At 49.9% G+C, this 13,239-nt stretch overlaps 2 protein-coding genes across 2 annotated transcripts in view; one reads left to right on the forward strand and one right to left on the reverse strand.

Annotated features, from left to right (window-relative positions):
* The window catches only part of CRH (corticotropin releasing hormone), a gene marked incomplete at its 5' end in the record, with an annotated part of 2,194 nt that extends 1,885 nt beyond the window's left edge, over nt 1-309 (forward strand). Inside the window, 2 exons of the mRNA XM_010137564.1 lie at nt 68-142; nt 257-309. Coding sequence (XP_010135866.1) covers nt 68-142; nt 257-309 — 128 coding nt within the window. The remainder of the gene's footprint in view (nt 1-67; nt 143-256) is intronic.
* A 1,460-nt stretch (nt 310-1,769) lies between these two features.
* TRIM55 (tripartite motif containing 55) overlaps nt 1,770-13,239 on the reverse strand; it is a 29,454-nt gene continuing 17,984 nt past the window's right edge. The window contains exon 10 of the mRNA XM_010137563.1: nt 1,770-1,889. Within this exon, the coding sequence (XP_010135865.1) occupies nt 1,770-1,889 (120 nt within the window). The remainder of the gene's footprint in view (nt 1,890-13,239) is intronic.

Consider the following 13,239-nt stretch of genomic DNA (forward strand, 5'->3'; position numbering starts at 1 on the left):
GACGTGCCACTGGCTGTGGGCGAAACCGGTGAGGTGCTCCTGCATGTCTTTTGTGTTTTCTTTCTAGCTCATCCTCCCCACACCCCAAAAGCGCAGCTTCCTTCCCACTGCGGCTCCTCCCGTCCCAGTGGTGATGCCCAAGGTAGGTCCCTCCCAGGGGCACTGGGGAGGTGGTGCTGCCTGTGGAGAAACTTCGCGGGAGGAACTGGGGGGAATCCTCCAGGGAGAAAATCGGAAATCCCTCACCCCAAACCAGATTCCAGGAAAAAGCCGCTCCGGCAGCCGGAGGCAGTGGCGGTGGTGGTGTGACTCTCAAAGCTCTGCACAGAGCTTGCCTGTGCAGCCCTTTCAGAACTTCTCTTGCAGGAGGGTTTTCCAGGGGAAATAGGAGGGTGCATGTGACTCAGCATCTGCTGAGGGGTGGTCAGGACTGGAGTTGACCCTCCCATCCCGCTAAACAGGCGCTTCGCTGTGTCTGCGCTGCCAGCTCACCAGTCCTGCTGGGATGTGGCACAGCCCGACAGCCTGACACAGTCCCCTGCCAAAACGGTGTGTTTAGGGCCCGGCTCGGGGCTCCTGGAAAGATCCACACGTTACATGTATGTAACCCTAGTGCAGAGCTTGACACCGGGTCCCCTGCGGCACCGAGCACTCCTGGCAACCCGCTGATCTCTTTTAAACACTACTCAGCACTGACACCCTGTCCCCAGTGGCAAAACTCGTGGAGCGTCACCTTCTGTACAGCTTGTAGAGCTCCTTTTCAGACACAGATTTGATTTCATTAGATGGCTCAGCATCTGCCACGCCCACGGGCCAGGACATGGGGCATTTGCCTTTTCCATAGTGTGCCAAGGGGCCTTCAAGTAAAACCTTGGATGAAGACCAGTGGCCACCTCACCATGTTCTGGTTTCTTGCAAGAACACTCCCCTTTTCCTGCACACACGGGTGACTGAGAACACGTGGACACAGATTACGGCTGGACACACATGGGCGGCACTCTGGAGTCTGCCCCACACCCTCAAGGCTGTGTCCCACACCCGTGCGTGGCGGTTTGGCCAGTGTTTTCAGCACGTGCATCTTCCTCATCTCTGGTGCTGGGCACCTTCCCTACAAAGAGTCTGTTTGTGTGAGCAGCATCTGTGTGGCTTAGTGAGAAGAGCAAGTGCAAAGGAAGAAATGGCAGCTTCCCCCTCCCCTCCCGTGTTCGGCCACCACGGCTGGTGGGGCACTGGTACTGTGGGGTCCACGAGTGACTGCAGGGAGGTGCTTAGACACAGCCCTGACTTGGGGGAGCCAAGGGTGGGATAGTATCACTGAAGTCACAGCACTGATGAGCAGGGACGCTGGAGGGTACCGAGGAGAAATGTTCTTTTGGCAAAGGATGCTACTGGTGAGTGTCGTGCCAGAGTTTTAGCTAACGACTTTGGTGAAGCATTTACACCTACATGGGGACGTGCCAAGAAGTGAGTGACAAAACACTAGCAGTGCTCAGCCTACAGCTGTAGTGATGCTATTTTCCCCTTGGAAACAAGACATGATTGGAAAACACCCCGGCTCCAATACAGCATAGCTTGTCCCCATGCTCCCATCCCTCCCAGGGCTGTCATCTCAAGGGCTGGGTGCAATGTGGAGGTCAGCTGAGTTCCTGGGAACAAAACCTGCTCGGATGCCCCTTTCCAGGCCAGTTTCTTTGTGGACTGCAGCCAGGCTGCCGGCGCTCACGGTCCCTCCGAGGAGCAGCACACCAGAAGCCAGCCGGCGTGAGTCATCATTCGTTCAGTGAGTTCAGCCAGGAGAAGGAGAAGACATGGCGAGCCGGCTCGTCACCCCGCTCGCTGCTCACGGGAGTTTCCTCCACTCGTCCTTGAGGGGATGCTTCAGAACCAGTCTGTAAAGGAAGGAAAAGGTTGACAAGTGGAAGAGGAAAAGGCAAATTGCATTAAAATCGTAAAGATTTCACCACAAGCAGAGACATGGAACGGAGTGGGGAAGAGGGGGAAAGGCGGGGAGCATGAAAATCTGGGGAGGCCAGCCAGGCTTCGAGCGCCAGAGTAGTTGGAGGGGCCTCTGCCACGGAGAACAGCAGGGGAAGGGTTCGGCCGCGCGAGTGCATCGCACTGCACCCAGGGGCCGGTCCTGCTTTGGACCTCTGGACTGCTGCCGCAGCGAGGGTGACGAGCGCCTGCTTCGAAGCGATGCCGAGCCAGCTTGGCTCGCGTGGCTGGGTCTCCAGATTGGTGTGGAGCCAAGCCAAGAGTTATTGTCAGTGCATTGCCACTCAAAGTGATCCTCGCTCTGCTGTCACGAAATCTGCCTTGGGCGTCTTTTGGGGTTTTTTTTTTTAAAGTCGTTTAATGTTTATTTGCCTTCAATTTCACTCAGCCCAAGAAGAGGAAGTAAATAATACAGAGACAAACGCTTCTGCTGGTATTCCAGGCCAAATTCTGCTGTTGTTTGCACAGGTACCCTCTGCTGACAGGAAGAAAAGGAACCTGGGCAAGATACGCTGCAGCTGCTAATCACAGGAGTTATTACCGTTTTTAAAATCAGCTGAATATTTAACAGACCAGTATAATATGCAGCAGCATTTTACTAATTCCAGTGTTTTCAGATCCCTTTGGCAGAAACTGAAGACTGGCTTTGTGATAGTGTCAGAAATCCTGTTAAGGATAAAATATATAAAAACGGGTGAGTCAGTAGCTAAGGGATGCCATGTGTCTTCATCATTAAAACCACAATTTCACTGGCAATATACAGGACTTTATTGTCCTCTCTATTCCTAGGTATGCACATATGTTATTGTACATGCTCAAAATTAGAAAAGCCATAGTGCCAGCCTTCTCCGAGCGGGGTTCCACCTCACTGCAGGAACTTCAGCGCTGTCTCGGGAGACCCATTTGCTGCCAGGAGACTACTCAACAGAGGGGAAAATGACAGCGTGGTGTCCTTTGAATATTAACACACCCCAATCATTTATAATATTGTCCTAAAATGGAAAGCTCCCCACGCAGTGACGCTAACAGACACGTCCAGGAACAAACAACAAAGCAGGGGTGCTTGTGAGGAACAGCAGCATGGGGTGGGTGATTTGCCCAAGCATTTTCATAAGCGTTTAATGTTAAAGGGTACCACAGGAATTAGTAGGAACTGGTGGTTTGATAAGTAGAAATTGGCTACTGGGCTTCATTCCAGTTACTACCTGTTTAAGTGCCGTGACACCAACAAACAAGACAGCACGGAGGTATGAGAAAAGTAGCTCCCTATTTCTTTATTTACATGTAATTAGAGTTCCCATCTCCTTTTCTTACAGCCAGTCCCTCGGTTGCTCTGGGCTGGAATAGCCCCACTTGTTCCAGTGAAACGCTACCTGAGAGTCTGCTTGGATATCTGAAATGTGACCTCATCTTTGACCTAGATCCCTGCTTTCAAGGCGAGGCACTCGCTGCTACTCACTGCAAAACTCAGGGCTCAGAAAGGATTTTTACAGACAAGAACATAACTTCCGCTCGTTGGCTTTATCACGTACTTTGATGAGAGCACAAGCACGGAGAGGAATCTGGGAGAAGCAGCTGCCTGCTTGAACACCGAAGCCCGTTTTCAGCAGCGCTGCTGAGAAGGGTTGTCTCCCAGGCTTACGCAAAAGCACTGTAAAGCATCGTGCCGGCGGGGATGCAGCCGACAAGGGGGGTGGCTAACTGAGCCCCGCGGGCGGGAGAGCCTCCTCTCCCCCCGGAGGGGGCTGGGTGCAAACCCTCCAACCTGACTGCCAGAGCCAGGTTTGAGCAGCGGACACGCGGCTGGACTTTCTGAGCTGTGCTGGCTTCTGCACGCTTGATCTCAGCAGACGCAGGAGTGTAGGTGGTTTATTAGTCCTCGGCGGTGTTGAAAACTTGGCTTTTTGTTTTCGGAAGGACAGCTGGGGTGCCTGGGCTAGCCAGGAGTCATGTTGAAATTGGTTTGAGCCCTCAGCTGTGTGTGTAAGCAGCATGGGTCAGCCCTCCTCGCTTCTCTACCCTGGCAAAGAACTGGACTGGCAAGAAGCATAAAAAATAATTTCCTGCATTTTTGTTCTTTTTTTACTTCAAACCACACTGGTACCTTGTCATTTCTCTTCCTGTGCAAGACAGGCTTCATTCAGCACTTCCACTTGCTATTCCAACCAGCCAAAGGTCCATTCAGCTAAGGTTAACTTTGAGCACCGAGCTCAAAGTGGGCTCAAAGTCCAGCAGCTTGTTTCACAGGATTTGGACCTAACGTGTTAGAAGGAGAAGCAGAATGTGATGACTTAGCGTGGTGTGGTGACCGCATTACCTCCTTAACCAGCGCTGCCGGTGCTGCCTTTCAAACAAAACAGCCTTTGTCTGCTCCACTGCCAAAGCTGGATTTCATAACGTGTTAACTCCTTCATCCTGGGCTGTGATGACATCTTCCTGTGTCAGCAAAACCCTGCTGGAGCGCCAGCCTATTCCCACTGGGTTTGGCTGGACGAGGCGCTCACTCCCTGCGCCTCGCTGGGCTCAGCGGGCCGCCGGTCTGCCATGCCTTGGTGTGCCCTTCCAAGGGCAATCGTTAGCCATCATGCCCAGGCGCGAAGGAGTGAAGCAAGCACGGAGCCGACAAGAGGGCCATGCCTCGGCTTTGAGGCTTGTGTTTTCGCACCTCTGTCGCTTGAGTATTTGTGCTCCAAGTCGCCATGACTGAGGTATGATACCCTCGTGTGAGGCAAGAGACCGTCAAAAGGTGCTGGGAGCAACTCTGTCCATGTTATTAAGTCCGTTCCCCCGTTCCAGGGGCAGCCACACAACTCAGAGTTATACGGAGTGCTGGGATTGTCTGAGACAACGACCTCGGCTGTAGGCTTTTACAGAAAACAACGGGATTTGAACCAGGAGGTGATGCTGAAGGGTCAAAGGCAGAAGCAGGTCTCCTCAATGTCAATGGGATTTGGGCATCCCACCCCTCTGTAGGGCTGTGCAATCTCATCCTGGATCTCCTTGCTCTCCCTGTTAGCGCAGCCCTGCTCTACTGCCAGAGAAAGGCTTTCTGCTGAGCACGGCACAGCCCTTGCCACATGCCTTTCAGATGGCTCAAATTCAACACTTCATCGTGTCTGTCCATTGCTATTAGGTAACTGTTGTCAAGCTCCTACCTGAGCTTTATCTTAGTCTTGGAGATCTCATGGGTAGGGCTTGTTTTCCATGTTACCTAGAATAACAACCCTTGGTCTGGGTCCCTAACAGTAATATGGAATAACTAAATTGTTTACCTCAGATTACATTCATCACATGAGGCCAATGCTGAGAGAGTGCTGAATAACTACACTTTGATTTATGTTTTCCCTGTGGTATCGGGTGACATCAGACGACGCTTTCAACAAGCACCAGGAATTTTCACCAGGCCGGCTCATGAAGGCAGGAGGGAAGCACACCCTGCGTGACTGACGGGTTTTCCCGTCAGCGAAGTCCAGGCTGGCGTTTACATGACACATCTCTGGAGGTGCTGATCACCCTCAACTCCCACTGAGCAGCCATCCGGCATCCCTCAGCAGCTGGCACACTAGGATCTGCATCAGGAAGCCATGTAAGGATCTCAGAGGCTGGCCTGACGAGGAGTAGCACAGTTCAGCATCTCGCTGCCTTAAGCAGAGCACTATGTAAATCTGTGTAAGGTTCTTGTAAAGGGTGTAGAGGGGAGGAGAGGGGTGAGCGGGATGGCTTTGTCGTAATGGTTTCATTTATCCGGGCTCAGCAGTTACCCTGTTACGCTGGAGAAAAACGGGCAGTCTAGGCCTTTGGGATGCTGAACCACAATGGAGTTTACCACCACCCATCTCCATACCCGTCAGGTGCAACGATCAGGATCCGCATTACCAAAGTGGATCCAGAAAGAGGATATCCACTCAAACAAGCTATTCACCCCCTCTAAAGAGAGTGGTGAGAGAAAGGCACAGCCGGGGGGTGATTGGTCCCAGCCTAAAATAAGCGTCTCTAGGGCCGATTGCCCCCTGCAGGTGCCTGTTTCTTTCTACTGACTCTAGAGACACTCTCGGTGACCGGGTTAGATAGATCTGGCTCTTCAGAAATTACACAGGAAAGATTCCAGCCAAATTCTTCGGGATGTCAGAAAACTGCTGGGTAGGACTCAAGGACTTTGCACCACCACTTTCACAAGATCAGTGACTCTTAGGTTTAGTAAGTGGGGAGGAAAGGTGAAGAGTCCGCATCATCTTCTTTGATTTCCTTTTTGTTGAGGAAATTTTTTGCTTATTTTTGATGACTTCTGATAAAGTAGGATCTGGAGAAACCAGTGTTAAAACGTTCCTCTCAGAGGTTATATCCCACCACCTTGCGAGCAGATGTGAGAAATAGGAGAAATGAGGGCTGAACCGGTTGTTTCACGCTGCAGTGTATTTTACCCAGACTGAGCATAACTAAATGATCGCAAGTTGTTGTGCTGCTATATGAACGTTTTCTGGAGCAGCAGTGCTGGCCAGAGCTGGTCCTGTTCCTCGGCTCCCCACTTGCCTCCTCCCACTCTGCCGGCGCGGTTCACTCTCCGTGGGCATTGCCGCAGCTCTGCGAGGGGCTGTGCTAAGAATGGGAATGGCGCTGGGATGACATCAGGTCTTTGTCGTGTTTCTGAGGTGAAGGAAGGTATTTTTAAACCTGGATCATTTGAATGGTTTGGTTCCAACACAGCCCTACAAACAGCTGCCGCAGCACAAATGCCGTGCGAGTGGCGGCATCTGGGCAGGAATAAGAAGCAGGGCCATTTGGCAAGAAACTCCTAAATCACCTTTGCTGCCAGAGAAAAAATGGAACTACACCCTCAGAGGCGTGTGAACCACCCAGTGTCTTCGCTGCCTCCTCTTGATCTAGCAGGAGAGCAGGCGGGTGGCTTTGTCAGAAAAGGTGGGTCTTGGAGAGAGCAGCAGTGAAAAAACAAGCTTCTTGCTCCTGGCGTTTCTGTAGCTTCAGAAAATGAGTGAGAAATTGAAGTTAATTCCCGTGTTTTAGCTGGCTTGTTTAGAAACAAGCCCTGGTGCCGACAGGAGCAGGCGTGATTAAAAAACACTGGCTGGTCGCAAAACAGTCATCAAACCTGTGGGCTGCTTGTCTGCCTCAAATGTCAAGTGTTAAACCTCTGGCACTCAACACTTCCAGGGAGCGGAAACAAAGGGCGCACAACAGGTTATTTTTAAATAGTTTGAGCTTTAGTTCAAGCATTCTGTTTTCACATGTTTCTGCTGTCTGGCTTCTTCAGCACTACACCTGGCAGCTGTCACAGAGATCACAACAGTTCTGGTTCGGGCGAGGAGGCAGCTATTTTATATGGATCTGTTCTTTTTTATTAGCGGGAGCCTGCAGAATATTCTCTGAAGTAGGTGCTACCGTCACCTGCCACAGAAAAACGTACCGCAGCAGTCAATCTGCCCGGTCAAGCCCCGTCGGTCACGGTACCAGCTCTGTCACAGCGACCAGGAGTGAATTTTAGGAGCCCATCGGGAGGAAATCCTTTCTCAAATAGATTTTCACTGCACCACCATTACCATTATGTGGATAATGCCTAATGCGATGTCCCTTACATAACGACCTTAACGAGACCAAGTGTCCCTCAGAGGGAAGCAGCCCTGCTGGCTTGTTTCGGTGTAGGATCCACACATATCCCGTGGGCTGGGGAGGTCCAGGCGCTTGAACCAGTGGTGGAAACAATTTTACAGAACAGTCTGAGAGAGCAGTTTTCTTCTAACTGTAACTCGGGACAAAGAAAATAGAGTTTCCATGTGTATTTGCCTTATCCTTCTCTCGACTCAAAGGAAGAAGCCATAAATAACATACGTGTGTATTCCAGCCATTGGTGCTTCTCTCTGGCATTACTTTTTGTTGAGAACGATTAACTTCAGATCTGCATAAAACCCAGTCCTGCCCCTGTCCCACGACGTGAAGGAATCCCAGGAGGAGAGTCTTACAAACGTGTGAGCATTGAGGCTGTCTGGTCAGAACACTCGTTCCTGGATCTACCCACACATCATTCTTTGTTCCTCTCAGTGAAGTTTTTGAGGCCCTCCTGATCACTCAGCCCTCTATCATTTCTGCTCCCTTCCAGCCCTCCTGGAGAGCTGTCTAGCAAAGGAAGGGTCGCTTTGAGAGGCTGTAGGAGTAGGTGGTATGTGCTAGCCACCAGAGCCAGAAAGCTACTCATGGCTGCCGGTTCTCCCCTCTTCCTCCTCCTGCTGCTTCATCAGACAAGTAGCTATGACTTCAGATCGACACGGCAAACGTGAAGTAAAGACCTTCCAAGAACTTCCCTGGGACAGTAACCCGTCTAAGCCACGTCAGAGGACCTTTGCTATTAGCTTTCAGGGAGAAGTAGCAAAGCTGCTCATGGTTTAACATCAAGCCTGTCCCTGTCAGGCAGTCAGTCCTTCCTTTGGGTGCTGTGGACTGTTGTAAACTAAAGCTTTTTCTTCCTCTGCAAATGGCCTTTTGGTAAATCCAGTGAATGAGACAGAGCACCAGTTCAGCCTGTGACTCACCCCGGAGCTCCATTCACCGGATCAGATAACGGAGCCAGCATAGCTGTGGGGTGTGTAGACACTCAGCGTGCTGGGGAGGTTGGAGCACTGCTCCCACCATGAGTGGCTGACTGTCCGGCTGCTGGGGCTGTTGTCAGCATGCGGGGGTGGTGTATGCGGGCTCTGGACACAGCGCACCTTCTCCGAGAGACAAATCACACTGATGGAGGGGCAGGAAGAAAAGCCGGAACATCAGCTAAAGCAACAGGTTGCCATTCTGTAAAGCTACCACATAACAGAAAAAGAAAGTCTTGGCCGCAGTTAAAACACCTTTTCCTTCATCGCCTGTTGCTGCTGCCCCTTTGTCTGCTCATTTTTCCAAGCCTCCACTTGCCTGAATCTGCTCCTTACTACAACCGCAGCAGCTGAACCTGGTAGCCAAGAAATGACTCTACTCCAACAACACATTGCTCAGCACCAGCGCCGTGACTGCAGACAGACGTCTGTCGTGTCACATCTCACCTTGTAATCGCTGCTCGCCCATTAGATCGCTGCCTGGCTTGTGCGCAGCCAAACCCTGTGCAAGGAGTTAAATCAAGCTTCCTCCTGCCCGTCTCGCAATGTTCCTGGGCAAAGCCCAAGGCAGCTGTGATAAACGCTGCTCTAGAGCCTCAGATCCCTCCACAGTTACTGACTGAGATATTTCAGAGCGTAGAGCACAGATCACAGGCAGCTGTCACCAGAGACAAGCTTGGGAGTGCCCCGCACCTTTAAAAAAAAGGAACCTGTTTTTTTAATATACAACTAAATTATGAAATTGTGTATAACTATGAAAACGAATGTATTTAAAAAGTGAATCTGGTGCCGGAGGTGGAAAAGGCTCGCTGGCACTGCTGGGGGAAACCCCAGCCCCCTGTCCTCACTAAGGCATTTGGTAACAGAGCAGGTCACACAGCAAGAGTTTCATCACGAAAACAAGCCGCTTCTTCTGCGTGCAGAAGTGCTGAGCCAGGAGCGCTCTAAGAGACTGGCTCTGTATTTCCATCACCGCCTTCAGGGGCTGAGCGTCACTCAGGCAGGTTTTATAGGGTGCTCCCGGAATTCAAAAGAGCCCTGAGGAATTCAGATGGCTTTTTCTCCGGACTGTGAGCTCCTCATTCTCTGCTCAAAGGCGTGACAGCTATGTCAGACACCCGTGGCACGGTTTGAACATCGCGGCACCTATCTGTCTCCATTGGCTGGCAGCCTGGGATAACTGGTTTTCTGAATTAGTCACTGGTCTCTCACTTAATGACCTGAAGGTTATTGTAAAGATGTCACCAAACTAACCAAATATTTCACAAACACATGGCTTGTGTTGTTGTGGCATGAATCTACCACAGTGTGATGTAAAACAGCCACAGTTCATCCGTGATTAAGAAATATTTTTTGTTTACTCTCTATTCTCCTGTCTGGACACCTTAACAATGAGCTGAACGAGCGATGCTCGGGGGAGGAGGTGGAGGGGAGGTAGAATTCAGTTTTTAAATGAGCTAGTTACAGAAGGGCAATGTCTAGGTAAGCCTGGCTTTGTATTAAGTTGAACAGGAGAAATAATTTTGTCCATGCTGTCACTTTTGCTAGTAATGGACTGAAAAAAATGAAATACGTATAAATCAGATTGTATCTCTGACTCACCAGACAAATCACAGAGCAGATTATTTGAGGTAAAACTTCAGGTGAAGTATTTGCCACTCATATTAATTACGAGAAACTGTTGTCTGAAAGCCGGTCTTAATGCATTGCCCTCACGACTCATCATCGCTGCTGCCTCTGAATCACCCAGATAATTCTCAGAAGCCAGGGAGAGCGAGGTGTTAAAAGAGAAACAATCAAGTCTTTCCTGATTCTCTCTGCCTGTATTTGCTAAACTGAGGCGGGTGGGGGGGAAAAGAATCTCACCTGAAGATGCAAAACGGAAATTTACAGGCAGGATTTGCCACCCACTGACCATCAGCCTGAGTGGCCTTCGACCTGGCTGCTGCAACTGAGTCCCCACTCACTGAGTCAAATTACAGAAGCAAAGGCAGAATTTTTGAACCGTTAACTGAGTTTTTTGCAACTAGCGCTCGCCCTGTATTTCAGCTACGGGCTGAACATGTTGCTTTTTTCCAAGAGAAATTTAAGAGGTGTTTAGGAAGAAGCTTCAAACAGAATTTAATTTGGGCTTGGATATTAGCTGATTCACGGGTCTCCTACAACAGGCTCATCTCCACCGAGGGCAGGTGACCCATTTTTCACGGGATCACCAGCTGAAATTGAAGTATTCAGCAGCAGGGCAAAGAGAACTACAGCACATGCATACAGAGAGGACCGTCCCTGTGGTAATCCTGGCAGATGGCATAAGGTTACCAGCAAGTAATAGAAAATTTTAAAACTAATGAAACAAGATTAACATAGGCCACTCTATTAGTATTTCTCTTCCCAAACAGCTCAGTCCTGATTATATTTTATATCCTCATGGAATTAAAGCACTGTACTTACTGGAGCAAAGGGAAATTAGATCAGAATACTGTTTGTGGGTGATCAACTGGCATTTGCTTTCAAACCAAATGTATGTGCTCAAGCCCTGCGGAGCCACCGACAGCCCCCCCTCTGACGGGAACAGAACGCAGGGTCCAGTACTTCCCCTCAGGTGAGATAAACTGGATAACTGGAGACCCAGGTGAACACAAGACTTCCATAAACTCTCACAAATTTTTATGGAGTCACCGCATGAGATGTTGCCTACAAAAATCTGATATGGGGAAAGACTGAACAAACTTTTCCTTACGCACCCACTGCTCGCTGTGCAGACACATCTGACTCTAAAGGTGACTCGATGCCTAGTTAGAGGTCAGAGTTCCAGGAGCCTGGAGGGCTGCGTGCCCCTCCAGGTGCGCCAGTCCAGCAGTGAGATGTCCTGAGTCTTTCCAAAGCACACACATCATTCTGGCGGTGCCTAAAGCTCCACACCTATGTGCTGTTGGTGACAGCCTTCAGGTAGAAAGGGCTCAAAAACCACACGCCTGAGTCCTGAAATGCCAAAGAGGAGAATGGATCTCTGAAGTCTAACACACAAAGTATGTATTCCACTTCCTAGCTCGCTCAGCCTGTCTTCTGAGACCAAACACAAGGAGACAAGACTCGGTGGAGGCTTCACCTCCTTCTGTAACCCGCCACACAGACTGTCTCTAATCCTGGCAGCAGGACTGTTCAGTGGGTTTTTCTTTCTGATGTTTACCCTTCTGGTGACAATCATTGCTCTCCAGATTTTCTTCTCCCATTTGTTGGACTGAACAAGCTCGGGACTCTTCACATCTCCTGTCATCCCACAGGTTCTCCATCCTGCTGGTCTTTTGAACAGCAACTGAAATATAAGCCCATTTATCTGAGGGAATAGATGTTTCTTTTTGTTTCGAACCAGGGAGATGCAATGTTCAACCATGCAGGAGAAAGCTGAAGGGTGGCATTTCAAAGGCACGAGGAAGAAATATTTTAGGCAGCTTGTTTTGTGAACCAGCATGATGTTGGATGGGAAGAAAGGGGGAAAAAACCTTTAAAACCACGTAGGAACATCACCAGAGCCACTATTCTAACTGTTAGTTAAAGGTAAAACAAAACATTTCCTACCCATGAAAGTACAAATCATGTATTGAATCAGATTCCAAAGGTGATGAAGTATGATAAGAAATGCCAAAAATGATATGCAGAATGCTAACTCCTGTGAGAAAATAAGAAGAGTGCTTCACCAGTGTTGTCATGACAGGAACTAATCATTATCACCACGTTCGGTGGAAAAGCTCTGCTTCCACAGCACTTTTCCATGATACTCTTTAACTGGAGGAAGGGAATAAAAACAGTGCTGCGAGGAACATCAGCCAGGGTTTTAAAAAAGTAAACAAACAGGGCATTTCAGAGTGGGTTGTGTGAAAAACACATGCAGGAAAAAACCAAAGTGGAAGGTGGCATACTTAAAAATGATCCCTGCCGCATGACAGAGGACATTTTGCTTGTGACATAGACACATTTCAGCTCAGATCCACGAATCTGACCACGGCACCACCTCGCAGCATCGCCCTTCCTAGCTCGGTCGCTCTGCTTTTGCTGTTCCTCAGCGCACTCTGCACCTTTCTGCTTCCTGACCTTCCCTGTCCCTTCCTCTGTCTCCAGACCAGGGGCCATCCCTTCCTCGGCTCTGTCCCCTGCTCCTTGCTCCACCTGTCCCCAGAATCACGTGCTGCGCTTCTCAACATCCTTGTCCTCCCAAAATGTCAGTGAAATATCAAACCCCGGTACCCCCAAACTCACGCACCAACAGGAACTGACATCTTTTGCCCGCACTGTTTTTTATTGCCGGTACCTGACAATGAGGAGAGCTGGGTACCCGGCTGCTGCTTCGGGGTGGCTGAAAACCACTGCCACTGGTTTTTGGACGGTTGGCCACATCAAATCTTCCTTTTGCTGCTTTACAAGCTGCTGGTAAGTTAGGACCCAGGGAAGCAGACCTCAGTCAGGCAAGCTCCCAGGGAACATACCCGGTAAGGATTTTACCTGACTAAAGTTTTGGCTGCCCGGTCCTTGGTGGAACTGATAACGAAGAAACAGCAGCAATTCTTTTTGCTGTGAATTTACCTGCTTTTGCCAGCTTGTTTCAAATATAATTTAAATGACAAGGTCATGGCAGATTGGGTAATAGCCCCAC

Source organism: Buceros rhinoceros, unplaced genomic scaffold (assembly GCF_000710305.1).
Source record: "Buceros rhinoceros silvestris isolate BGI_N320 unplaced genomic scaffold, ASM71030v1 scaffold12176, whole genome shotgun sequence".
Lineage (NCBI taxonomy): Eukaryota > Metazoa > Chordata > Aves > Bucerotiformes > Bucerotidae > Buceros > Buceros rhinoceros.